At 38.8% G+C, this 27,397-nt stretch overlaps 1 protein-coding gene across 1 annotated transcript in view; it reads left to right on the top strand.

The window, feature by feature from the left end:
- The first annotated feature begins 337 nt into the window (after positions 1-337).
- Positions 338-27,397, top strand: part of ITGBL1 (integrin subunit beta like 1) — a 147,663-nt gene continuing 120,603 nt past the window's right edge. Inside the window, exons 1-2 of the mRNA XM_032202893.1 lie at positions 338-429; positions 1,658-1,869. Coding sequence (XP_032058784.1) covers positions 338-429; positions 1,658-1,869 — 304 coding nt within the window. The remainder of the gene's footprint in view (positions 430-1,657; positions 1,870-27,397) is intronic.

Genomic DNA, 27,397 nt, shown 5'->3' with positions numbered 1-27,397 from the left:
AAATATTTACGGTGCCTGAGCTTTGAGACCGAGACAGTTCGTTCACATCTGCGCACGGGCCACTTTTAAAACATCAAAATAAACCATCTGGCTGCGCAACTGTTTCTAATTACTTCCCTGCTTAGACTGTAAACTTCGGGGTTTGGCACCGGCCTCCCTCCCAGAGCGCTGCCCAAATCCAGCTCCCAGGCAGCTAATCAGCGCCACTGCGGCGCGGGGGGAGCAGCCCTGGAGCCGGGCTTGCCCAGCTAACAGCTCTCTGCACACCCGCCGGCTCTGTCTGTCTGTCCGTCCTTCCATCTGTCCGCAGGAGGCAGTGGGAACGCAGCCCGGCACCATGTGTACACAGGGGCTGCCGGGGCTGGCACTGCTGGTGGTGGCGGTCACCTCCCTGCCTGGCCTGCGCCCCGCCGCCCCTCCGTCCCTGAGGTAAGTGTGGCTATGAAGTGACCATGAGGGGGGCTGGCACCCTCCTGACAAATTGGGGTCAGGGTGCGGAGGGCATGTTAGAGGCGATCTGTGAGCTCTGCCCCCGCCTGGTGCCCTGTGGCACCCAGGGAAGGTGCTTGGGATTGAGGAGGGCATGGACGGGTGTCGTAAGGGTGTCAGGGCTTTTTGTTGCCATGAGGTGTTTCCTGTCTGAGATGGAGATCTTTTGTGCAGTAAAGTGGGGAAAAGTTGGATGTTGATGGCTGCTTGTACCCAAGCTGCCAAATCCTGCTGCCTGAGTAGAGCGAGAGCCTAACCACAAATCCATGCGTGTTCCTGCATCTTCATGTGTCAGCACAGCGGGGTGTTTTTCCCTTTGCTCTTTGCCTCCACCAGGGCCAGCACCTGCCTGTGCTTACAGCCAGCATCAATTTTGCTCTCAAGCATGTAACATCTAGTGTCTGAGAAGTACTAACCTGGATCCTCAGCATTCCCTAGCGCTGTGAACACCTGTCTTTGGCACCTGAAGTTGGCCAGTCCTTTGTTTTGTTTTCCTGTAATCCTGATCCTAATGAGACAATGTTGATTTTCCTTGTGTATGTCCTGCAAGTCCTGATCTCCATTGCATGGTACAATCCAGGTCTCACATCTGGATTCTCCTGAATTTATTAAAAACATAACCACTAACTATACTTTTACATGGAAGTCAGTGATTACTTCTGTTTCTGTTTGGATGAAAGCATAGATCCTCTCTATCTGACAGACAGAAGACTGCAAAAGGATTACTTTTTCAAATATATTCTAGTAGAATCAATCATAGGCTTGCTTTTTGGTATTCTGTATTCCAGTTACAGTGCCTAAATGTTTGGATGTATATGTCATTTTTAAAGCTTTTGGGATAATTCAAATCAAAATGTTTCATGGTAGATAATCAAACTCTATGTGTATATGCATATATACCAGATAGGCGTAATGAAAATGATGAGCCTATTGCAGTTTAACATGGCAATTACAATACAGCATAAGCATTCCTGCACATAACAACGAGATTTCTGATGAAAGGGAAGAAAATTGGGTGATTTGAGGCAAGTAGTAGTTTACAACCATAAACAAAGCTGTGGTGTTAAAAACAGGGCTTTGGAGAACAGGTGAAGTCCTGACAGCGGGGTGGTTTCCTCCACAGCCCTTGGCTTTGACTACAGCTTCTCCTCTTTGCTGTCCTCCTCAGGAGCGCTTTGGGCAGTCCTGCTGCATGCCGCCTGTCCCGGGCCGAGGCAGAGCTCAGGTGCCGCATCCCTGGGGGGCAGCTGTGCAGCGGCAGGGGCAGGTGCGACTGTGGAGTCTGCATCTGCCAAGTGACGGAGGCCGGCAAATACTACGGTCCGCTGTGCGAGTGCCATGATTGGGTGTGCGAGACCTATGATGGGAAGATCTGTGCAGGTAAGGAAGCCACTGGGGTGACTGACGCTTTAGAAAATTATGAATACGTGTCATAACCAGAAATATGTTGGGAACACAGAATGAAGATACAGTAGAGACATAGCTATGAATGCATCCCTGGACCATAGGATCATAGAATCTCAGTATCATATCAGCTGGAAAAGACCTTCAGGATCATCAAGTACAACCATAATTTAGGATCTTTTTAACCACTAATTCAGATCTTTTGGACAGAGCTTCATAACAGAGGAAAGTGGGGAAACTCTGAATGGGGGGTTGTCGGCACATCCAAGAAGATTAAAAGATCTAAGTCAAAGGCACTGTCTCTGCCATGAAATGTGACTTTACGCATTTTTTTAGCAGCAAGGGCAGAAGTAGAAGTATCATTGGTATGGAGACTCTGCAGACAGTGTTTAGAATCTAGTGTGGGATGTAATACTGCTTGTTTGTGATTTTTTTTTTTTCTTTTTTTTTTTTTTCCATGTAATATTACCACATTTGAACCGCTCACCTAATAATAGTGTGCAGTATCTACCAAGGCCTTAAACTATTGCTGAGCAATCGTTTTTGTCCTGTAATTTTTTTACCTGAAGGCTTGCTGTAACAGTATCACACTATGGGTATATATATAAAATGCTTTTTCTCCAGTAGAGATAATGTTTTCAAACAGAGACTTAAAACAATGTAATTGTGTTGCGGTTTCTGAGATTTCCCCGCTGACACTGTATTCTTTAATGGCAGATGAAATAACGTACATTTTTGGGACAGATTTTAGTCGCTGCCAGTTGCTGGGACGCATCGCTTGGTTTGCATCTAAACATTATCACTCTTTCATCTTTCCAGCTGTCTTTACTTAAGTTTCTGGTCTATTTCTGTCAGATTTTTGATATATATATATTTTTAAAGCAGCTTAGAATAGGATTTTAGAAAAGAACAGGGAGAAGAAATGCCATCACATTCCTCAGGGGATTCAGTCTGGAACTTGATGAAAGGGGCCACATGGACACTTCATTTCTAGTGTCCCTGCTTAAACAGCTTTACCAGATTCACATAAACGTGTCATTTTTCAAGCCAAAAACTGCAATTAGGTCAATGGGAATGTTACTGGAATTCTGCTAGCAAGAGGATAATACAAATGCATTCCAGCAGTGGGTTTGGCAAATTTTGTAGGAAAAAAAGAGCAACTTATTTTAGCAACAACGTAGCTAAGAATAAGTCCCATAATAACATGAGAAGATCAAGAATGGGATTATAAGAAAAATGTTTGTATTTGGCACCTATGACTTCAGAGTTTTATGGAGAAACTGATTTGTAGACTCTCCAGTCAGCAATGTAAGCCCAGTTACATAACAAATATCATAGGACCACTGCTCATGTCAGTGCTTTGCTGTCCCAAAGGTGAATTTTCTGATCAGTGCTGTGATTTCAATATGCTTGGCATTGTTGCTGGGGGAATTGTATGAAGTGAAACTGAAAGCTCCTCCAATTTTAATGCTGTACTGCAATCTCAACTGTTCTGTTCCTGTTAATGTCATGAGCAGTGGCTGAAACTTTTGTCAGTGCTTTGATGGGAAGGAGTGCTGACAGGATAAACAAAATCAAGAAATTTCTAACAATATTTAGCTTTTGTGTAGCACTTTACACATCAGTTTAAAGATGCAAATGTTAAGTGATTAAATGTGTTTTTAAAAAGCAGTTTTTGTAGTTGTCACCTTTTCTAGTTGGAGTATGGAAACAGCATTACCACTGAGATGTCAAATAATTAAAATTCACTTCTCTGCAGAGAAAGCAGTAAAAAAAATCAGTACAAAGTTATGGGGAGGGAAACGGCTGCTAAGGACTTAATTTTTTGCTAGTTCAGCTTATATTATTATTATTATTATTATTTTTGTCACTGGTGCTGAAAGTCCATATGACTTTGTTGGAGTCCAGGGTTAACCTGCACTGCAGGAGAGCAGATCACAGGTAACTTCTTCAGGGCTGAGAAGCAGAGTCTGGATCCAGCCAGTGGAAATCCTGCTTCCAGGCTGTGCTCACCATCCTCTTACACATTTCCAGATAGTTAGCTTTAGGATGGGTCCATATGGGAGAAGAGGATAATAGAAGAGATGGTCACATCTACTGGAACTGGCAGGAGGCTGGTCCTTATGTTGATGACTAACAACCTTTCATTCCCCCCAGAAAAAAACCCAAAGGCAAAGTTTCAGGAGTAGTGCCTTGTCATGTGGTTGGCATCAATAGACACTGATCCTCAAAGACCAGCATGACTGCATTTATCTTCCTAACTATCCTGTAATTTTGTTGCATGGCACATCAGAGAAATGTTGTCAATATTTCAGTTTTAATATACCAATCCTTGTGTGTATGCCAAGTATGGGGAATTTCACATTCTTGTCTTCATATTCTGAGAGCAAACTTTGCACTGGTACCACTATTACATTAATTCACTGTGTGAATCTACAACTCAAGCATCCCGAGAAATCTTTTCTGTTACTGTATTTCACCACTCTTAAACAAATTCAATATGTTTCAGCAGAAAGAAAAATTGTGTTGACGGTGACTGAGCATTCACTGAACAGTATCTTCTGATGTTTCTTAATATTAGGTCATCAAGGTGGTTTCCTATGTATGACATGCCTTTGTTTCTTTGCCTTTTAGAGGCAAGGACTCAGTTATGAAATTATATTCCTTTTAGGTGAATAGCCAAAGTATCTTACCGAAGTTCTGTTCCTGTTTTATTTTTTGCTTCTCTTTTCTCTATTTTTAATTTGATATCTACTGTGCTATTTCATTGCTAGTCTCTCCTGATGATTGCAATAACAATAGCTGCCGAGTGGTACCACATGCAGAACTTCTGGACACTAATTGAATATTCCTCTAGAGAGCCACGATATTTGAGATGAATGTTGTTTCAAATGAGCCACTTTTCACCCTGACAGAATGATGACTTTTTCAAGTGACTGATGTCTAATCACTGGTGATATTCATATTCTGAGTTGGACAGACAGAGTTGTCTGTGTCACTAGAGCCAAGGACAGTTATCTTGGTGTTTCCCTGCCAATCAGTTCAGACATACTTTAATTTCCATCTCCTGTCCCAAGCTAAACAAAATACTCAGTTGCTCAGTATGCAGCTCATTATCTTCAACGCACTTTCTGGGTCAGATCTGCTTTCTGGACCACTTGTTGGAAACCCATATTCTAAGGAGGGAAAGCCTGAAGATAGATGAGATGCCCATCTGTTTATCTGTTGCTTTTTCTTATCACAATGGAAAATAAATTATGCCATGAGTAATGAAGAAAAGCAGATACAAATGTCTCTCTCTGTCCTTTCACTCTCCCTTGCTTGACACTTTCCTGCTGTATTTCCCTTCCAAGATGTTTCCAGGTGCTTTGGAGGGGATAGTGATCAGTTTTTTCTTTTATCCCACTAAGATTGATAAAGCAGTAGGTGATTTTTCAAGGAGTTAGAAAAGAAGAACGGAGAAACAAAGTGCTGGAGTCTTGAGTCATTGGGTACTCTATCCTCCTCAGTGGACTTTCTGTCTGCCTTTTTGTCTGCCTGCTCATGGAATGCAGAGGAGAGAAAAGTCCCAATACTGTAATTTTCTTTGCAATGTTGGTGACATCTTTATTTTGTCATTTGCTGTTGGTTTTCAAGGAGAAGACAAGAGTAGGAAGACTGCAAGACAATGAATCATAATCCCAAAGCATTTATGCTTCATTCAGGGCAGACAGTGTATTTGATGCTGTTTATTTTCAAATAGTAGTTTTAACCTTAGACAGTTTCATATTGCCTCAGGCTTTCTTAACATAAGCAGAGCCTGTGTTGTGTGCAAAGGAAAATGGAATGTGGCATGAATTCCCATCAAACAGCTGCTTGACACCTATTTTTCTTTGGTATTCAGAATAGAGGAAAATCAATTTTAATGGATTTTTTTTTTTAGTTAATCCTTTCTAATGTGCCTGTGATTAATGAAGATAGAAAAAGTAAACTAAGCATAGACGCCTGTAGCCAACTGGAGTGGGAGCACTCTAGGTGTTCCTAGAGAACAGACTGTGGAAATTGCCAGCTGGAACATGACAGAGTATGATTTCACTGCTCATAGCTAGTGAGATCAAGGGGTAGGCACGACTGTGACAGCAGAAAGAAAGAGTGCAATGTAAAGGAAAGGATCCTCTTTGCTCATAACTAATTGACCACCTCTGTTTTTCCATAGTTCTTAAGATTTGATAAACAACATTTTCCCCCTTCCAAACTGAAGTACTTTTCACAACTACTGAATAATAGTAGCACCGCATGATTTACTGCCATAAGCAGTTGCTGTGGGAATTTCATTGTCTCTGCTCAGGCCAGTGGAAGATTTTTCTGACTCTTTCTCTGAAGCTCTAGTTGCTGTAAATGCTGTACCTATTTGAGGACTAGTTCAGCAATGTAATGGCAGTGTCAGTCGTAGCTTTTCACAGCCAGAAGTGCTATCATAGTTATGTGAAGGACAGAAAGATAACAGTGCAATTATTTTCCACTCTGTAAGGCTTCAGGATACAAGCTAAATTATGCAGAGAACACAAGTGAAAAATTAAATGGACAAGGAACAGATGTAGAAATACAAGATGAATCTGAATTAAAGTATTGCTGTAATATGTAGTTATGCATCTATGTAAGTTTATTGGATACATCTCTTGGAGATAAGTAGAAAATTGAGAATGGAATTTAAAGAACATTTTGAGCTGATGCTCTTTGCGGGAAAGCTGAATGATGTTTTTAGGCAGAGCTGTCTCAGTTGAGTCGGAAGTTTTCAAGCAACTGTACCTTTGTATTCCTACTGAAGTGAGGTGTGAGATGCTGGTTTTTCATTCTTGCTTAAAATGGGAAGAAAAGCCATCTGTGACCTGCATTGATTGCTGATTGATTTAAGAGTGAAATTTTGAGAACAGGTCTAAGCCTTTTCTCTGTCAAGATTCAGCTGTGGCACATATGATCACTTGGGACACAGCCTCCTAAAATGGCTAAAGTAACATCAGGACAGGAGACTACCGTCAAAAACAGAGGTTACAATCCTTCTCTGAGTTGATTTGCCACAGCCTGGATTTCAGAAATTGGCTTCAAGTGACATTTCTCTGGAGCAGGGGTTTGTAGGTGTGATAATAGCATATGCATTCAATTCAAAGCAGGCCCTCCAGATTCTAGTAGGAGTGAAATTGTGATAGCACAGACTGCAGTGTGGGCTCGTCGCCTTGCTAAGTGCATGTTGTCCTAGGCAGGCTTACAAAGCACACTGCGTTATCCTGTTGGTACCTGATGTAGGTAAAGTCAAGCAGCCTTGGATACACCTACAGCTGCTGTAGTTCCAAATGCAGCATGAGCATTAATGGCAGTGACAAGTGAGGCATGAGGAAGAAGCTCAGACAGAGACACTGCGAGTGAGATTTCAAGAAGGGAGGCATTCTGAAAGTGTCTTAATAAAGGCTTTGTTGTTGAATGCCTAGCCATCATTTCAAGCACCTTCAGTGCCTTTCAAACTAAAGCACTTATATGCAGATATTACTCACGGAAAATGTGTGCTAATTTAAAAAATAAAAGTGAGTACAATGGGTAGGAGGAAGGAGAGGCTTTTCACAGACTGTAACAGGACTGGAATGCAGCCGCTCAGGCTATCGCCAACAGCAAAGTGGGGATGAGAGCAGCACCTCCTGCACCTTTCACCCTTCTTCAGGCTAGGTTGGCAAGCTTGTCTGTTGCAGAGAAAAAGCAAACCTTTGTGCAAGTTTTGACAATGTAAATAAGTGTTCTGAAGTGGGTTTGAATTTTTATGCTATTCATGGGCTGATAAAGAACTTCAGTCCTTTCTTTATTTTAATTGGAAAGCATACTCTTTATGACAAAACTGCTTTCACAGACTGAGCTCTTTTATGAACACTTGCGTTTCATTTTCACTAACAGAAAAGGTGGATGATAAATAATAAATGGTGCACTTAATGTGACAGAAGTGATCTTACCTGCTTCAGCCTTGGATGGTTTCAGGAATTGTTCTTATGACAGCCTTTGTCAGATGAACTGACTGGATTGGTAAGATTTTCTCTGTTTATTTTAAGTTTTAGTGTTGATCGCTGGTACGGCAAGGGGCTTCAAACCCTCCATTGCTTCTGCTACTGGGCAGCAGACGTTTTAGTGTAGGTGTTCCCAGTCAGTTTGTCCTGTCAGGGAACAGATTTCTGATTTTAAAAGTTTCCGTAAGCCTTTTGGGAGGAAGGAACACTATGCTAGCTACATCCCAAGAATAAAAGCAATTTAGGCCTAAAAAGGCCTGGTGCTTGCTTGGCTTCCATGCCACGAAAGAGCCCAAAGTATATATTCGGTATCAGAATTTATCAATGTTTTAAATCAAGTGTATGATGGAGGGAGACCTGTGTGGTATATCACAGCTGTATTACTGCAAATTCCCTTCAGAGCTGGAAGGGCTGTAAAGAACAGGGCAAAAGTGAAGGAGCTGGAATTAGATTTTTTTTTTTTTTTGGCTTTTACTTTCTCTACAAAGATTTTTCTACTGAAAGATTTCTTCTAGGGGATTTTTTTTTTTTTTTGGCCCAAACCATTTGCAATTTCTTCTCATAGTAATAACACTAGATTGAAAGACACATATCCAGACCCAGAGGTGTACTTTCCTTCACTCCTTTTCCAAGCATGACTACATACTGAAAATAATGTTCTTTAAACAGTATTTTAAAAGGCTGTTTCAAAACTTCCTTTCCTAGTAAGGGGGGGGGGGGGGGAGGGAGGGGTCCTTATACGCAGAGGTTTGGGAAGTGGTACACAGGGAGTGGGCTGAAACACCAACTCAAGCAGTTATATGATCACATTCTCATATGATGAAGAGTAAAGCTTCAGAAGAGTTAATTGCAGTTGCACTTGTCCTCTTTCATGAAACAGCAGTTCCTAAATCTCCTAAGACCTGCTTCACCTGTCTGTCCAATGGAGAAGCAGTAGTGATATAATCCAAGGTATTTTCTCATTGATGGCTTGACGAGTGGCAGCCGGAGTCTTCAGAGACGTACCTGGGGCTTTTTATGGGGAAAGTGACCAGGAATGCCAACTCTGACATTGGTCTGGAACTTAGTGAACTGAGTAATAACTTTATGAGGTGGAAAATGTTGCAGCCAAGCACTATTGCCTTGGCAGCTGCATGTGGCAGCAGGTGTTGCATCTGGAGCACCTGGTCACAGCATTGTGTTCCTGGGGGGAAAGTTATTCCAGCAGTTTTTAAACTGGAAAGAGTAGCAGCAATGAATGAGTTGTACAACTGCGGTCTGACTTTCAGCGATAAGTCTGAGACCTTCTGTTATAGAGTCATAGAAGTCAGTATTGCAAATGTACTTTGCTTTTTGTCTGTTGCTTTTGTAGTCAGGTAAATTCTGTGGAAAGTGGATAACCGGTAACAAATGTATTTAAAATCATAAAGTGGTCTTGAAGCACTTCATTGGAGTACTTCTGTAAGACTGATACTTCCAGTGACCATCTTTTGAAATAATTTTGTTTTGTTCTTTTTCCAGTTTCACCCACAGATAGTCCTCATCACAAACACAGCAAGTGTAATAAAGCACAACTCCCAGTTTGACTTTAGGAACAGATCCAGCTGACAGCTATCACTGCAAGAAAATTGCCCATCAGCTCCAGAAAGGGTACTTTCTCTGGATGTGAATTGAGAATATAGGAGCAATTGCAACTGAATACAGCTGCTCTCCATTTATGTGGGTTCACATACAGTTTGCATTTGTGGAAATCCTTTTTATTTAAAGCGGAGTGTCCAAGTTTCATTTTTACAATTGTCCTTTCTTATATATATATATATTAGTCTTAGCTGGCCCAGATCTTACTTAACTTCATAAGCCTGGCATGCCCTGGAGAACTATTTGAGCTCTGTATTTCCTGCATCTGTTAATGAAAACCCATCTGAGAACTACCCCAAACGAGGCACTCTGAGAAACTTGTTCCTTCACCAGCTCATGATACAGTGGACATTTCTTCCCTTTCCCCAAAATCTTTTGCTCGTTCCCAGGCCCAGTTTGGGCTTTAGTGCATCATATTACATAGAGGGGCTGGAGAATTTCCCACTGCCTTTTTTCATGAAGACTGCTTAATGAATTGAAGCATAGAAGAGAAATGTAGGAGTATATCAGTATATCATTGGCATTGGTTTTAAACTGCTTTCCTTTTTTTTTTTTTTTCTGTGGTCTCTGTTGAACAAAGAGACTTAACTGCAGCATAAATTTGTGTTTCACAGTAAAAAATAAGTGTACAAGCTCTTTTCAAGATTTATAATGCTTAATTTCCTTCTAGCTTTGTGTATGTGATGCACAAACACACACACAAAAAAATTATTGGAGATGGGATTGGCAAAATTACCAAACCTGAGACATACACTTTATTTGATTTAGAAGTGGATCCTGTCACTCCTCTCTACTATTTGGGTTAAAATATGTTTTAATAAAACCAAATTTAGCTTTTTTTTTTTTTTTTTTTTTTTTTCCTATCTAAACAGAAGCCTATGTTTTCTTCTGCCATAAGTCTAATGAAATCAATACAGTTATGTCAACAGAGAATTGGTCTCTAAACATTTCCTTCCTTTGTTTGACCAGAATCTCCAGTTAATAGCAGACAAATATCACAGCAGTACCGTACAGACCATGTCATTTACTTGCAAATGGTAATAGTAAAATAATAATAATGATGAAATCTCCAAGGTTAAGAATGCTTTTAATCTCACCAACATTTTTATGTGTTTTTTTTTTTTTTTTTTTTTTTTAATTCTTCTTCTGTGTATTGTACTGCTATAAGGAGTTACGTGTTACTCAGAGGTAGTTTGACAGGACGTTTACTGAAATATTTTGTCTCCAGACTTGGATTTAGCAGAAATGAGACTTCTGTATGAAAGCACTCTAATAAATGAAAACATAATTCTTTCAGAGTTAAACTCTGCTGTATTAATTAAGGAATCAGTTACAGTGACAGAACTATCCCAAGTTTTATTAAGTGGTCTGCTGATTTGGAAAGTCACAATAAGATTAAGATTTTGTAATTAGATGAACAGGCTAAATGTCAATCCCCTTTCTCCTCACAATCTTAATGCTTTTGTATACGAGTTCTGTAGGGTTTTGTTTTGCAAATAAGCAAATTCCATTTTAATTTCAACTGTTAATTGCTTAAATGTGTATCTGTGACCCTTACATGAAGGTTAGAAGAATTTTTATTTACAGATAGTACCCAGAGAAGATAGTACGATTTCTCCATAGGCGGTTTCAAAGAGGGATATCACATGGGAATTTTTTGAATTAAGTTCTTGTGGGATAGTATCTTGGAAGCTATATCTAAATAATACAGTAGGCAGAGTTTTAATTTTATTTCACAGGTCCCTAATAAATGTACTCATAGTTCGTTTTTAAAATGAATTTACTCAACGTGGGTCTTCATTTACCAGTCTCTTTCCAAACAAGCGTGTACTTTCTCTAGCCCTTCTGATGGGCTATTGTCCGCTGACTTTAAGGGTTTCGGGTGGTGTCTTGATTTTTCCTCTACTTTCTGTACAAACAGTGATTGCTAACTGCAGTCTGAACATTTTGCCTATCTTTGATTGCCAAATTGTTTCTTCCTGCCACCACTCCCAGCTCTCCAAGTCTTTTATGCGTTTTGGGTGGTCTCTATCTGGCCCAATTCCTTGGCAGTGCTCTAAATTAGGTTTCCTAATCTATTCCTCTGGCTCGTCAAAGAACAGTTTCTGTGAAGACCTGGGTGGACATTTGAGCCACTTTGGCTCTCTTTACAATTCCTTGTGGCTCTTTCTCAGCTCAGTGACCTCTACTGTCATGCCTGTGTCTTGGGACTGTGCTTTCCTGGAGAAGGTGTGCCTCAAAGGTGAGCTGAATTGCCTTGTGTATTCACAGACTTGTAGAAGTTAACCACAGTTGTATGAAATTAAATACTCTATGTTAGCTCATGCTTTATTCATGTAAGTGCTGTTCAGTTGTAGAAACTCCTGGTAGGAAATGATGCTAAACCACTGAATTCTTAAAATAGGTTTAAATCATGTGTACACCACTGTGTCGTAATTTCTCCCAGCTTTCCCCCTTTTCCCTGCCTGGACCTGGTGGCCTGAAATTTTAGAATTTAGTCTAGTTACTCTAAATTACTTATGTATTACTTTTCTAATCCCCCAGTGAGGGCATTTCCTGCCCACAGTAAAAAAGCTTGTCTGAGGGAGACTGTGGGATCCCTGTCAAGAGGGGTGGTTCAAGAGCAGGCTGCACAAATATCTGTCAGGAGTGATAAGCACACACTCGTTTGTGCCTCCAGGCACAGAAGTGGACCAGATGATCACTTCCAGAGGTCTCTTTGAGGCTGATTTTCTTTGATGCTGCTGTGAAGTCAGTTCTCTGGCCTGGTGCTCTGCTTTAGTGAGGAGGATCCGCGGTAGTATAATGAGAGTTTTAGTCATGCTATTATGTTTCTAAATTGCAATAATTTATTGAAAGGGATGCATAACCATTGTTTTTAATCCCTTAAGCCTATGAACTTTCATCTTTTGCAGTATTTATAGTACTTTACAAAACACAGATGTCTGTTTCCAGTTTGTGTGACCACACTTTTAAATGACAACTACCAAGTCTCTAAGCAAGAACAATCCTGAGGACAAGATTGTTTGTTTAAAGTGTAAACATTATTTTAACAGAGAGGCAGAAATTAATGAGAAGTAATTTATGAGATAGGTGGTGGATTGACTTCTGTAATGAGTTGGGAGCCATGGAAAAACTTTTTATCCAACTTTTGTAATTTGATGGTAATGAAGCACTGGAAGCATTAAACAGAAGCTTTTTTTTTTTTTATATATATATATATAGGTCTTGTTTAGCTAGATACATTCTTAGTTAACCACTGACTTTGTGGATAATTGGCAAAATGTACAGAACAGTTAGGGAAAGTGAATTGTTGCCATGCAGTCTACTGTAGGATAATGCATACCATGACCAAAATGATATTCTAGAAGCTCCTTATCCTTTTTGGACCCATTAAACAGCAAATAACTTAATTCCTACTTAAACAGGAACCACATCTGTTCTGTATTTTTCACTGTAAGTAAATATGTAAAAATGTTTTGTCAGATAATGAAAAAGGGTAGCAAGTAGGATTACATTGCTAATAAAATTATAGACATAGACCATTTTTTTTTAAGTGCTGGTATAGGGATATGCATTCCTTATATTGTCTCTACACAAAATTATACCCCCCAAAATGCTCATTATATTTGGACAGCAATGAACTGCACCCAGTGATGATAGCTGAAAACATTATCCAGATGGATGGCCCAGCAAAAGATATTGCATTATGGGGGTACAACACCTGTATCAACCTGATTTCTGTCATAACAGTGGGAATTTGGGAATTGTGCCTACCATGCCCTTTTTCACCTTAAAAGCACCCAGTTATACACAGGGTAATCTGAGCGCAGATCTGTATAAAGGTTTCTTCCTTCTTTCCCACTGTTGGTCCTCCTGCATCGCCCAAGCGTGTGGTCTTCATCATGCTTCTTGTTCACATTTGTAGGAAGGAAGTGGGCAGTTCCACACCCCCACTTCAGACTTCTTTTCTCTTGCTTCCAAAAAACTGAAAACTTTGCTGCTTAACTTTTCCTTCAGCCCAGTGTCTGGGCTGAAGACACCCCTACACCCCTTTAGGCAAGCCCTCCATGGAGCTGTATGTCCTTGCTGATATAATGGCATTTTCTGTTTGTTGCTGCTGAGAATCAGTGGTTTCAGAAGTTGCTATAACAGAAATACCTGCAATTCTAGACTGTATATTCTATAAAAGCAAATAACTTTGTGGTACTTAAAAGTATTTTGTTTTAGGGTAGCCTCCAAAGAAAAGACAGTAGTTTAGAGGGTGGTGTTGCTCCATCTGTGCTGCACAACATCATCGTCACCTCACAGGTGTAGTGATGAAGGCCAGAGTTAAAGAGTCACGTTGTGCCTTGGCATTATGGACAATCCCACCATACGCTCTGTTCTTTCCCCTTTTGCCCTGTCTTTCCTCCCTGTGTGAGTCACATAAATGGCTTTAAATGCCTTTCAGTGAGTCATATATTATTTCTGACAATTTTTTTTCTAATTCTGTCCCTCCTTTAATGTCACTATGTACAGAGGCTCTTTGCTACCTAAAAGCTACCATTTCATTTGGTCATCTACTTGATGCCTTTATAATATGCACTTGCTTTTCTTAAGCTTTCCTTTTTTTTTTTTCTTTTTCTTTCTTTTTTTTTTTTCTTTTTTTTTTGGTTTTTTTTTTTTTTTTATAGCAATGTCAAAAACTCAATCTTTTGTTTATATTCTGAACTGTCAGTTTGAATTTTTAAATCCTTTTTCAAAAATGGATCAGACTGAGCATTACGCTGGCTGCATACCTCCTCACACCTTCTGGCAAGCATCAGCAGCCAAGAATTCCACTCTGTTGTGGCTTATTGCTTGGCTGAGAAAGAATCTAAATGCATGCAGGAAATTTAATGTGGTGAAGTGAGAGGAAGAAAAGGTTTGAAGGTTGGAAACAAATGTTAAGAATTCATATACAAGCAGCAGCTGGAATGTATGAGAATACATGCAGTACAAAGTGTTCCTCAGAGCAGGAAAATGTAGGTCTGCCATAGCAGCCACAGTTTTTAAATACTGAACTAATTTTGTGATGATAACATTGACCAAATTCCTAACCCAATGGTTTTATTCAGCCTGTAAGTGAAGGAGACAAAAGACCTTGTGCATGTGGAAGGGGAGACTACACTGGCAGATGCCAAAAATCGATAGGTAAATACTATCAGCTTTCCAGGCAAACGGCTAGGCAGGAAAATCCTGTTTTAGACACTTGGATAGACAAGACAGAACTCTGGAAAATATGTGGGAGAGATCCAAAAAAAGATGATTTGTTTGAATGCTGTGTTGAAACATATTGTATTGGCATTACAAGATATGTTTTGGCATTAAAATGAAATGAGCAGGGAAATGAACATAGTTCAATGTCTTCATTTTTTTTTTCCAGGGTAATTGCTTCTTCCAGAGTGGCGTTTCAATGCTAAAAGCACTTTAGCATGCTTTGTGACAATAAATGTACTTAGAAGTGCAATTTAAACAAACAAACAAAAAAAGTTAGTTTTGTCCCCACCCAAAGTACTGAAATATGTAAAATAAGCGGTTAAAAACAATGCCTGCATCATAGCTTTTGAAACTTCTAGGTTTGAAAATCAGAACATTGGTTCTGGTTCAAATGCAGTGATGCTACATGATGAATAGTGCATCACCATCTAAACTCCTAGAATCATGCTTCTAGGTGCTATAGAGAAACATCAGTGTAAAGTCAGATTGAATTTTCCATGGTTTTGATAGGTAAACATTAAAAACAAAGGCGCTTTGTATTGTAAATGGACTATCAGCATCCATAAAGCCTTTAGTACCATATGTTCTGCTGTTCCTGTGTAGTTTCTCTGTTGGTAGAGTATGTATTTTGGCCAAAGGTGCTCTTTGATTTACCTGGCTTTCAAACATTTCTAAAGGTAATATAACAAGATTAGCTCTGCTGAGAGTTACTTGGTCTATAAATGTGTCTTGAAACAACTTTTTTTCCGTTTCTATTTGCAAGGTGTTGTCCTAGTGATGTATTCAGATTTCAGTCAATTTTTTTCAGCTACTTTCCAAACACCTAATGATAAGATACGCTACACAATGCTCTCTGAAGACAGAGTACTACATACCATTTATATCAGCCCAACTCACAAATTCTGTTTTCTCTTAAACATGTTTCCATCTGTAGTTTAACATGGTTGAGACATTTGGTAAGTTTTGCTGTTTTGCACTAAGAGCCTAACAAGATGATTTACAAACATGGGGTTAGTAAATCCATAAAAAGTGATACACAGCTGCGCAGTCTTCTGAGGTTTGTGGGCTTCTCTCTGTAAGTGTTTTAAACCAGTATTGTCATGAACTTTCAAGAGATATATTTTGATTCCTGAGTAATGAAATGTGGTCCTCATAATCCTATAAAAAATTACAGAGTCAGTAAACTGACAGAAACATTGGTATTGGAACAAATAGTACAGAGAATGCCTAGAGGCAACTCTTCATCCTAGAGGATGAGCAGGATGTTCATGTTTCATCATGAACACGTTCTCCTATGTTTCATCATAGAAGATGAAACAAGGAAGAAATGAATAGGTATAGGGTTACTATTAACTATTAGAAACAACATTCATTTCTCCTCATTACTTGCCTGCCAGCAAAACATGTGGTGCTTGTAGAGGTTGTGGTGAAGTTAGAACATACAGAAGGGATTCAGGTGCAAGTAGCAGAGGTTGCATAGGCATATGTTTTTCTGGCAGCAGAAATGATAGGGTTAGGAAAATCAAACGTCAGGAATATTAAGATCAGCTGTACTTAGAATTTTCAAGCTCTTCTTACCATTGCTATCAACTGTAGCTATCCTTGTGTCACAATTCTGATTCTGTTGCATGCTTCTGCTAGAGACAGACTCACCTTCATCGTCAAAAGGGGAGTTTCAGTTATTGTTTCTGAAATTCAGCTGTACTCCCAACCAAAAATCCATCACATGTCACAATTAGTCAGTTTTTTTTCTCTGACTTTTGTGAAAAGTGCTAGTTATCTCAAGCAGAAGTTTTGACAGAAAAGAAATGAATACAGTCCTGATATAAACACATTTTATACATTTTTTTTGCCTGTGTATACACCATCACAAAGTAAGGCTTGCCCAGTCTCAGTGCTCTTCCTTTTTACCATCATTTTCTAACAGCATTGGTTAAATTGTGAAAACAGAAAGATTGGGCTGGTTCACAGCCAGTCTTTTAGAACAGAATGACTTAGATTGGAAGGGACTTGTGGACCTCATCTGGCCCAGCCTCCTGTTAAATGCAGGGCCAGCTTCAAAGTAGGATCAGTTACTCAGTGTCATCAAAGCATAAAGTCAAAATATATCTATGTGTCAAGCTAAAAAGACTCAAAAGAAGTACGGGTGAACTGCTGCTGAAATAGTGCTTAATTCATCTGACTCATTTAATAAAAATTAGCAACTGTTAAAAATAATTTTTGACATGAGGAGAGACGGGTTATGAAACCAAACCAATTTATTTTGCCATTTTCTATATTAAAAGTGTAATACTTTTATCCTGAGAACTGTTTTTTAAAGCTCTGTACTTCAAATCAGAGAAAAGCAACCCTTGAGATAAAGATGCAGAAAATAATATTTTTGTCTTCAATTGTCTTTTAAGGAAGGGCTGATAATTAGGTAGTCCATCCTATCTCATTAGCACGGAGTCAGTCCATCTGCCCTAGATAACTTAATGTTTGTCTTGTTTCTCTGACCACTTAAGCCTCTATCAGACTTGGCATTTTCTATTGAATATAAACTAAATGTTTGGGTTGATTATTTCTGGGTTTCTCTGTGAACTACGTGATGAACTGTTGGGCATTTCCTGTTGGGAAAATGCAGGAAGGTGATACATGATACATGGTCCTCAGAAAGCAGGGGAATAGAGACTCACTTAGTCCTGCAATTGATCATTTTTTGAAGCTGTAGGACCTTAAGGGTTCATCAAGCAAAAACAAATACAAAAAACCCTGAAGGAACAAACATGAAAATTTCATCATTCAAATAAAAGAAAAGAAAACTCTTCTCTCTATTAGCTTAGGACCCAATCATAAAATTACTGTTTATCTCAGACTTTGTGTCTAGTAAGAGGCCATTAGTAATCAAAAGCAGTGACATGGTTCATCACAACTGTATCAAGTTGTGTTGTCACTCATCACTGATGACTTAATGACTCCAAGATTCACAATTTCTGAGGACTTTGGCTGAAGATTTTTTTCTAGCACTTGATTACAGTCTTGCAAAGCCTGCTGCTTTGACACTACTTAAAAACTGGGTTAAGAATTGGAAGGTCTTGTTGCCCTGGCTCAATTTGACTATGGGACAGGTTAATTTAATGTGTCTCATCCTCCCTTCTATAAATGGGATATAATGTTTATCATCCTTCTGTAAAAAAAAATATTTTAGATGGTAATGGAAGACATCCATGGGGCTGTTTGGTGTTAAAAATATCTGCTACATTGATTCCAAATAGTCAGCCTGGGCTTGTCTGTTAAGTCTGACATCAGGAATAAAACTACCAGAAAAAGTTAAATAACAAACCCACCTTTGCTCTATTCATCCATCAGTGGGGAAGTAAACAGTTTGTCTATGATTGCCTGTCTCACTTTTCTATTACAGTCTATTTGTTCTTCCTACCCTGTAATTACTCCATTTGATCTGCTAAAATATCCTGTGATTCACATTCAAACTATTTTCAGAAACACCCTTTAATTCTGGCTTGATATTTCATTGTTCAGTAAATATGAAGAGATGCTTGAGATTTGCCTTATTATAAAGTTCTGGCTAGCCCTGTGAACTTACTGCTGTGTGATTCTAATTTGGCAGCAACTAAAACTGAACAAACTGAAAAATAAGCTAACTAACTAAATAAACTAAATGATAAATTAGAAAAAAAGTAAAGTAAAAACTGAATAAACTGAAAACCAAGAGATGCATGCAGCAACAGCAGGAGGCACAGGGTTGCCTCTTCCCTGGAACTAAGTAACTAAGTCAAGGCAGTCTTGCTTCAATGGGATACTCTTGCCTCTTCTGACATTGCCTCTTCATTATGAGTTCCAGCTTGATTTTTAACTTTTTTTTTTTTTTTTTTTTTTTCTTGGTAACTTTTTAACTTTCTAAATTTTGCATTTCAATATTTTTGAACATTTTTCACTTTGCCTTTGGGTGCCTTGCACAAGAGGGAGAGTTAGCTCTCTGCCTCATGTGGGCCAGATGCTAAAACCGTGATGCTAAGACCAGCTAGGATGTCAACAGGGGTGACCCAAGAGGATGGCTGATTGCTTGGCTGCATTGGAGATGGTGAGCAAGCACAGGAACGCAGCCCACCTTGGGCTGTGGAAAAAATGACTAGTTTTCTAGAAAGATGTAGTGCTTGTGTATGCCTGTGTTTTCCTGTGTGTACATTTGATGTGTTTATCTGATCAAAAAGTTTCACTCCTCATCCTCAGAAAGAAGGTGATAAATGTGGAGCCCCACAGGCTTTCTGGATGTCTCCATGCCAGAGAGACAGTGTCTAGGCTTTGACTGAAGAAAAAGGAGAATACCAGGTCCAGGTTTTTGGCCTATTATGCTATCTTGGTAAGCATATAAAAAGCCAGCAAGTTTTGGGGTAACCCATTCTTTTTGCCCTGCTAAGAAACAAGGAATACATATTATATATATATATATATACATATATATATATATGATTCTTTATATATCAAAGCAGAATAAGATCTCAGTGTGAGATTTTGTGTTCATTTTTTATTTCTGAGCCATGTATTTCCATTGGGAATTTAACAGCTTAATGGCTTTCCTTCCTCCTCCCCCCCCCCCCCACCCCCCACTTGCCTTTACCTTCGTATTCTTCTTATCCTTTCTCTAATATTTTTGGTATATAGTACTGCTAACCTTGCTTTAGCATTACTGAATGTATTCTGTAATTTACTACTGGAGCTGACAGGTTGCTCCCAGGGATTTCTGTGTATGGGGTTTTGATTTAAAAATAGAGCAGTGAAGGGTTATAGGGAAAAAATATAGCAAGACCCTTGCCAAACAAAGTCATTACTTTTAGGACCATCTTTTAAGGTACCATTAAGGGTACCTTAATGTTCTTCCATATAAAGATTACAAAAAAAAATAAAATATAGAATATAGATATACATCAGTTGAGTAACACCACAGTACGTTTTCCCTAACTTTGATCAGGAAAATAAAAACTCTGTAGTGCTCCAATACTCAAAAATCCTAATTGCTTTTAACAACAAAACAAACAAACAAACAAAAGAGAAAAAAAAATACTGATAATAGTTTCAGAAGAAACTATTCCTTTTAGGGAAGTCAACAATTTGCTTTACAGAATTATCACTACAGGCTTTTGAATGAACAGTAATGAAAATACATGCAGGTGTGAGCTGCTTATAGCACTTTTAGAAAATGTGTCAGACGGATAAGTATGAATAAAAATTAACATTTTTAAAGGACTACATCAGCATTTAAAATTGTTTGGAAAAAGTCGACTTTCAATATATGTTATGTGTTTTTCTAGATTTTCTGCTTTATTTTAATAAACACTGACATTTGAAGAGTATTTTATTGTCCCAATGCTTTTGGTCTATTCTCCTGAAGCACGCTTAAGTAAAAATTCTAACTCTGCCTGTTATCACTCACCTTGTTTTCTTAGAAAAGGATATTTTCCATCTTACCTGGGACCTGTTTCCTCACTTGTTTGAATATTACTCTTCTTACTGTGAACATACTTGCCATTATTATGGCTAAGGTAATGCAAGGAATCATATATTATGTCTCTTTTCATTTGATTACTCAAATAAAGACTTTCTAGCTTAGACTTTCACTTGTGCAAGTTGCTTTTTTTAAAAACCTATATTTATAATGCTTGTTATATTATTGATTAAAGATTAATAGTTTTTAATAGCAGGTTCCTTCCTTTTATTTCCTTGGATAGCTCTGTAATCTAAAGTGAAATGTAATTCTGTTTAGAGAAGTTGCTCTAAAATAATATTCTGTACTGATTACTTTTCCATCAATATTAGATATCAATATAAATTAATGGAAAAAGTAAACTTGATTGACAGTCTAATTAAAACAAATGTCAAGTACATTGTTAATAATACAAAATCTCAAATACAAAATGGATGGTAAGTTCCAGAAAAATGAGCTTGGGGTCAAACAGTGCCTTGGGAGTGAGATAAATTTTAGGGCTTTTCACTGCTATCTATTGTTCACTTTTTCACTCTTTTCCCTCATCCACTTCTTTCCCTTTAATTACAAGATATTAGTTCTTACAGAATGTAGTCAGGAGAGGAAAAGATGATAAATACTGAAAGACCTACAAGCTTAAACAGCTTTATGTGTTAAATTATCTATTAAAACTAAATTAAAATACCTGAAGTAAAAAATTAAGCAGACAAATACTAGACATTCCTACAAATTAGGACATTTTTGATTTGTAAAGCCTTCTATGTAAAAATAAATAAATAAATAAATAAATTCCTTGATACCAGGAAAAGTCCAAAAGGAAAGTCAAGCAAGATCTACTCCTGTAGTGTTTTTTATCCAGTATATGTAGTGCATCCGTCACATTAATGCAGTCTAATGTACAAATAAAGAAAACACTACCACTGCTACCCCCACATCAGGAAAACATGTGAAAGACAACAGAAACAATATAAATGGAACTGGTGGAATTCACAGTTCAAAATGAATGTTCAGTAATGGAAAGGCTGAATAAAACGACCAAGAATTAGGTAAACGGTAGAGGATGAAGACCGATTCAGTGAAGGAACTCAGATTTGTTTAATGATCAAGATATTGTGTCTATGCTGTAGTATATTCATGCATTAAAACACATACACACAAAACAAACAAACAAACAGACAAACCCTTTCCCATCTAGATTAAGAGTTGACCACCATTAACACTGTAAAAAATTGCGTATGTTTTTTGTTGGAGAAGGTATCCCACAGCTCAAAAATTCCCTGCCTTTTGAAGAATTGAGAGGCTTTTCTTTCTTTCTTTCCTTCCACTCTTGTGGTTTAAATTGGCTCCAGGCATAGACTCCAGGACTGAGATAGCAGCGCAGGCATCACCTCAGAATGGGCAGGGTGCTATCTGGGCCAAGAGTTCACAATTCCAGATCATGCCTGCATTGCCCTGTCTACCCTTAGCTAGATTTATTATTTGCAGTTGTTATCCTTGCCTTTTCAGTCTTGTAGCTGGAATGCCTGACACGAATTCTTGCTTCTTCACCTATGTTAAATGAGGCTGTCCTTCCATCTGCAGAGTCAGGCTCAAAGGTCCACATCACAAGGAGTACCAACTGAAATAAACTGTGTGCAGAAATAATGGATATTTTTATGTTTCAATGTCTTAGGTAAGGTATATTTCAGGGCACGGCAGTAGAATTTTACCAATCTGGATAAAAGACGAGTTCAAACCATCAGTGCAGGTGTGCCTTTCACATGCTGGTGTGCTAAGTTATCCTGGGGCAGGAGAACTGGCTCTTTAGTCAAGAGTAAGTCCCTGAGCTCAGTGTATGGGCAACGACATCTGGCCTCTGCAGTCCAGGCTTATTGGTTTCTACTGTAAATTTATGAACCTACTGAACACACTCCTTTTACAAGGGGAAAGCAGCTTTACAGCATCAGTCTGGAGACAGCCAGAGTTGTTTATTTGCTACCATGGGATGCTGAAGTTTTGTGAGTCAATATTAGGATGGTCTTTAGGGCATATAGCACTAGATCGGTAATATGTCTAACTGACATCAGTGATGCTTGCATGATCCATCTTCTCTGAAAAGATTTCCACTGAATGCTGGTAATGGATCTGGCTTTTGGTGACAAGGTGAAATAGGTCCTGGGAGCCAGGAATGCTCAAGAATATTAAAAGAAGTGGAGAAAGCACCAGCATTTTCATTTTCTCACTAAATTTGTAATACTGATTTGCAGTAAGGAAGTGGGAATGTCCAGTCTTTACCACCCAGACCTGCTTTTAGAAGGAAATACACAAAATAAAGATAATACGTCTCAGAGATTTTCATAGAAGGTGGACAATACATGGAAGTTATTTCAATTAACTCAAAAAAGGATCCCTGACAAGATAGTATTTGACAACAATGTTGTAACAAGAAGAGATGATTGCATCTTACTGATGTGCTGCTGTTTAAGGATCTTTTGAGAAAGTTGCTGTCTTTATGAGTGGAGAAGAAAATACTGATTGAAATTGGCACTGACCATTAGCAGTAAACAGTCTGTGTGCAACTAGAAAGGTTTTTAGATTGGAAATCAATTATGAAGACAATGAACTGTTGAATATGAAAATTGGAAGTGAATATAATGCTGAATAAATATGAACAAAAATTAGCCTTAAATTAAATGTTTGAAATGATAAAAGTAATACTGAGGTAATAGATTTTCTTACTTATGAACAAGATTCTTATTTATTACTTAATGTTTTTGTCATACACTTATGATTAGTTTGGCAGGGCTAATGAATAACCTTTCTAATTTTTTAGATACTCTTCAATTAGATTCAGTACCAACAAATGGCCATTCTTACAGATTATATAAGGATTTAGATAAATGGAATGGATGGCTTAATAGATGGCTGATGCTATTCAATCCACTTAAATGTGAAAGAATATGTCAGAACGCAGAATAAAATACTGTGGTATCTGCTAATAGGAAGCTTGTTTCAGCATACAGCCCAGGCAGGAGAATTCACATGACGTATTACAGATACAGATCACTAAGTCGTAAATGCAGTTAATGGGGCTGGGAGAAAGAATAGACAGGAGGAAACACTGTCTGGGGAGATATTTGCTGCTGAAATTGCTTCCCTTACAGACAAATGGAAGGATAGTTCCCAAGCAGGGGAAACACAGGCTGTCACTTGCTCAAGGAAGATTCATTGTATCATCAGCTCTCTTTAGCACAGGTTTTGGCTTGGCTGTGAAGTGTTCCTAGAGATTTGTCCTCTGCAGCAAGGAAAGCCACGTATATTGTAAAGGTCACAAGAGACGGGATTGCCACCAATAGGTGGTGCCAGAGGCTGGCCTCTGCACGAATGTAGTGTTTCTCATTGAGGAGGTGAGAAGGAGATTAAATCCCCTTTGTGAAAATTGGGTCCAAGCTGCACTTACAATTTCTCAGATAAATAATATACAAAAGAAGCTGGTGCCTTTGGCTTTAAAATAATGGCAAAACTATTTTGTCTGCAGAAAATATGTGCTGGTTATTTAGGAGATGAGTATTTCTTAGTTCTCAGCAGACCCATGTCTCCCTTGACAAGAAGATTTACAAGAAAGTACAATATCTGGTAAAGTGTTTCTGTGGCATTGCTTAGGGCTGAGGCCCTTTATTGGCATTTCTCTAGTGATGACTGTGGGGTGTAGCACAGGGTACTGTTGGGCAAATGCTTCCAAGCACAGAGAGGAAACCAACACCTCTCAACTGCTGCAGGGAAAAGCTGAGAGACAAGGTAGATGTTACAGGAGGCTTTGTGTAGGATTGTTCCTGTGTTGTTCCAGCTGGGAAATAGCTTGAGGCTGCCTTCTGAGGGAGTTCAAGCCAGAAGACCTTTGATGCTGATGTGAAGAGAGAAGCCACAGAAGGAAAGCTAAAAGCTGCTGATACAAAAGAATAACTGTTTAAACAATACATGTGAATAGCTGGCCAGATAACGACTTAGCCAGATGGTTACTGGGCTGTTGGACTTCAGATCTGAACAAACTCTGATCCATGGGATTGAAGGGGTGATTATTATACAGAATGTGCATACAGACAGCTAGAGAAATCCAGCTTCTACTTAACTGGACTTACTGGACTTTTTTTTTTTTTTTTTTTCTTGCAAGGAATTGTATTTCCAGTGCGGTTGGATAAGGAATTAATTTTGCTTAAAGGCAAGTCAGGAGTTCTGAGACTTTTCTTTTTTATTTAAGCTTGAACTTGGCAATAGTCCCCTGTCTGATGTAGGCAGAAGAACGGATGTGTCCTGGAGGGTGAGGGGAGGAAGGACCCCTGGGTCCTCCGGAGGTGATTGCACCATTCACTGCTCTGCAGACTTCCTAGATTTGTACAAAATTTCTCACAACAGGCACTGTTGGAGTACTGTTATCAGTGAGCGTCTTTGTATAGCTGATGCAACATGAAAAAGATTTTAAGTTACTAAAGGAAAGAAGGCGTGTCGTTTGTGCTGTTTCTAAATGCACAATTCGGAATTTCCCCTGGTTGAATAAGCTGATGACATCAGTAAATGCAAACCTATGGAAGTCAAGTGAAACAGGAACAAGGTTTTCACAAAAAAGCTTATGCATGTGAAGGTCATACATATTTTTATGTTTACAAGTATACATTTTGCACCACCGGGCTTCCAGTAGGTCTTTGTGCTATTTTGAGTTATGGCTTCTGTGAAAATGGATATGCAAATAAACTTTTCAAGTAAGCCTGGAAGACAAACTGCAGTAGAGGATGCTGTCATGGCAGGATGATGGCAGCGAGACTGTGAATGAATTAGGGACACCATTAAAAAGAACAGGCGAAGAATCGTGACTTTCTTTAAGGCACTCACAGGCATTTCTACTGAAGAATACCCAGTATACACTCTGTTTTCAATGCAACTCATGAATTTATTGATTCAGTTATCAACCCACTGGTGAATGATGGTAATAGGACTGCTTTTGCAGCAAGCTTGCAGAGAATGGTAAGCACACATTTTCATGATAATGAGCTATCAGCAAAGTGCAAAGGAAATCAAGCAGTAGGAAGAAGTATAGGCAGAACTTCTGCTGAGAGCAGCATACACGTGTTCAGCAGTGGTGGTGATGCACCCCAGGGCATGATCATCCGCAGCACCAACTGAAGCAACTATTTCTGGAACATCAGAAGCCTCAACTCAGACGATGCTCCTGTCTGAGCAGAAGAGTCTGTGCCCTGGTAGCTGAAGAGGGGCTGGGAGCTGCGTCTGATGAAGGCCCAGAGCTGGGTGAGCCTGAGCCATGCCGCAGCGCCAGGGAGAAGCAGCAAGGGACCACAGCGCAGGACTTGCTGTGGTAGGGGATGGAGGTCCTTGTCAGCTACCCTGACCTACCATCTAGTGTGGTTTGTTGCTGGCCAGGGGCATGGATTTGAGACATGGAGAAACTGGTGAGGTTGGTCCAGACTATTCTCCCTGCTGCTTTTCCATGAAACACAGCCAGGAGCATATCAAGTGTGACTACATGGCTCACTTGATATGGTGAGGGACAAGGCCTTGGGGGCCAAGGTGGCTTTCTCCTTTATCCTACTGGTGGAAGAATAAACATTTTTATTTTGAACAAAATTTTGATTCACACATATCCAGCTACTGCTCTAACTTTCATGAACCTCTTTGGAGATGGAGTAAGTAGAGTGTCTAAAAGTGCTTTTGAAAAAAAAATACACTCCCTTAAAATAATTCAAATTTTAAATAGTATTAGCCTTAGTAATGTTCTTCTTTAGGTCTCCAGAATGTGCAGAAGTAACTGTCAATAATCCTTTTATTTGTTTTAACTTGAATCACAACATTCAGTGTTGAGGAATATTTCTTAAACTAGTAGAACACTTGTAAATGAGATGAACTTCAGTAAGTTTTAAACATCTTTTAAACTGAAGTTTAATGTGTGCATCTCATAAGAAAAATACTGCATAAGAGCAAAGTCCCATTCTTTGGACTTCAAAACCCCATTCCTCTTTTCCTTTCAGTTCCAGCAGAGATTTTATTCACTTAGGTTTTCAGAGCATCTGCCAAAGATTAGGTTTTAAATTCTCATATTGACATTGCGGATCCACAGTGAATGCGTATATTTACTTTAACTCATTTCTGTTATACTTAAATGGTTAAAAAATCAAATAAAAATTGATTTTTTTTCTCTTCTGCCATAGAAAGCATTACAAGTTTGAACATTAAATAAAGAAATATTTGGAATGTAGAGACATAGGAACTCAAGATAGGGTCTAGGCTGTGTTAGCATTATTAGTTATATTTTGCAGCAAATTATATTCAGCACTTCTTTCTGCAAAGAGCAGTGAATGGATCACATCTACAACCACCAGAAGTTTTGATTTTCCTAACTCATCCCTCTGCTATTTCAGCACAGACAAAAAGAAGAATAAAAATTAAGTACAGTCCCTATAATTTTGCCTCAGTTGGGATAACTGTAGGAGGGTATCGCATTTTGTCAAAGAAACAATTCCCATTGATATCGCTAAATGCTGTGGTTTTGTAAGAGCTGTAAAGTCATTCTCTGTCATCAGTCTCTTCACTACTTTTCTACTTTAAATATGCAAATGTTATGATCTGGAGTTCATTCAAACATCCTGTTACTCTCTACAAAAACATTGGTGAACTTTGTTTAGTTGTTTTCATGACTCATCTCAGAAATCTTGATAGAAATATTATGGAAATGGATTTATGTTTCAATTACTTGGTAGACGGTGGTGGTAGTTATAACAAATTAGAGATACATTTATCAATTAGATGTTTGGTAAATTTATTTCTCCTGCAATTATACTAAATTTCCTTGACAACAACTAGTGAAGGCATGGTCTGAAATTAACATTTTTTTTTTTTCCCAAAGTAAGTTTTAGTCATTAATTTTGTACTGTAGTTATCTCTGGTAGGATTCCTGTGCTGAGCTCTGGATGTGCATGTGTAGCAGAAACATCTGGTTATTTGGCAGATTCTGCAGACAAGTATTTTGCCAGCTTCAGGGCTGTCTCCTCATTTGCCTCATGATTTGGCTTTTCTTGGCAAATTGACTTGTCTTCTTTGATGGCATTTTCTGGGTGATTTTCTTTTTAGGATAAAGGCAACAATTAAAAGG

This window comes from Aythya fuligula, chromosome 1 (assembly GCF_009819795.1).
Source record: "Aythya fuligula isolate bAytFul2 chromosome 1, bAytFul2.pri, whole genome shotgun sequence".
NCBI classification, from domain to species: Eukaryota; Metazoa; Chordata; class Aves; order Anseriformes; family Anatidae; genus Aythya; species Aythya fuligula.
Note: the sequence above shows the minus strand (reverse complement) of the source record. Positions and strands in the feature narration are given on the sequence as shown.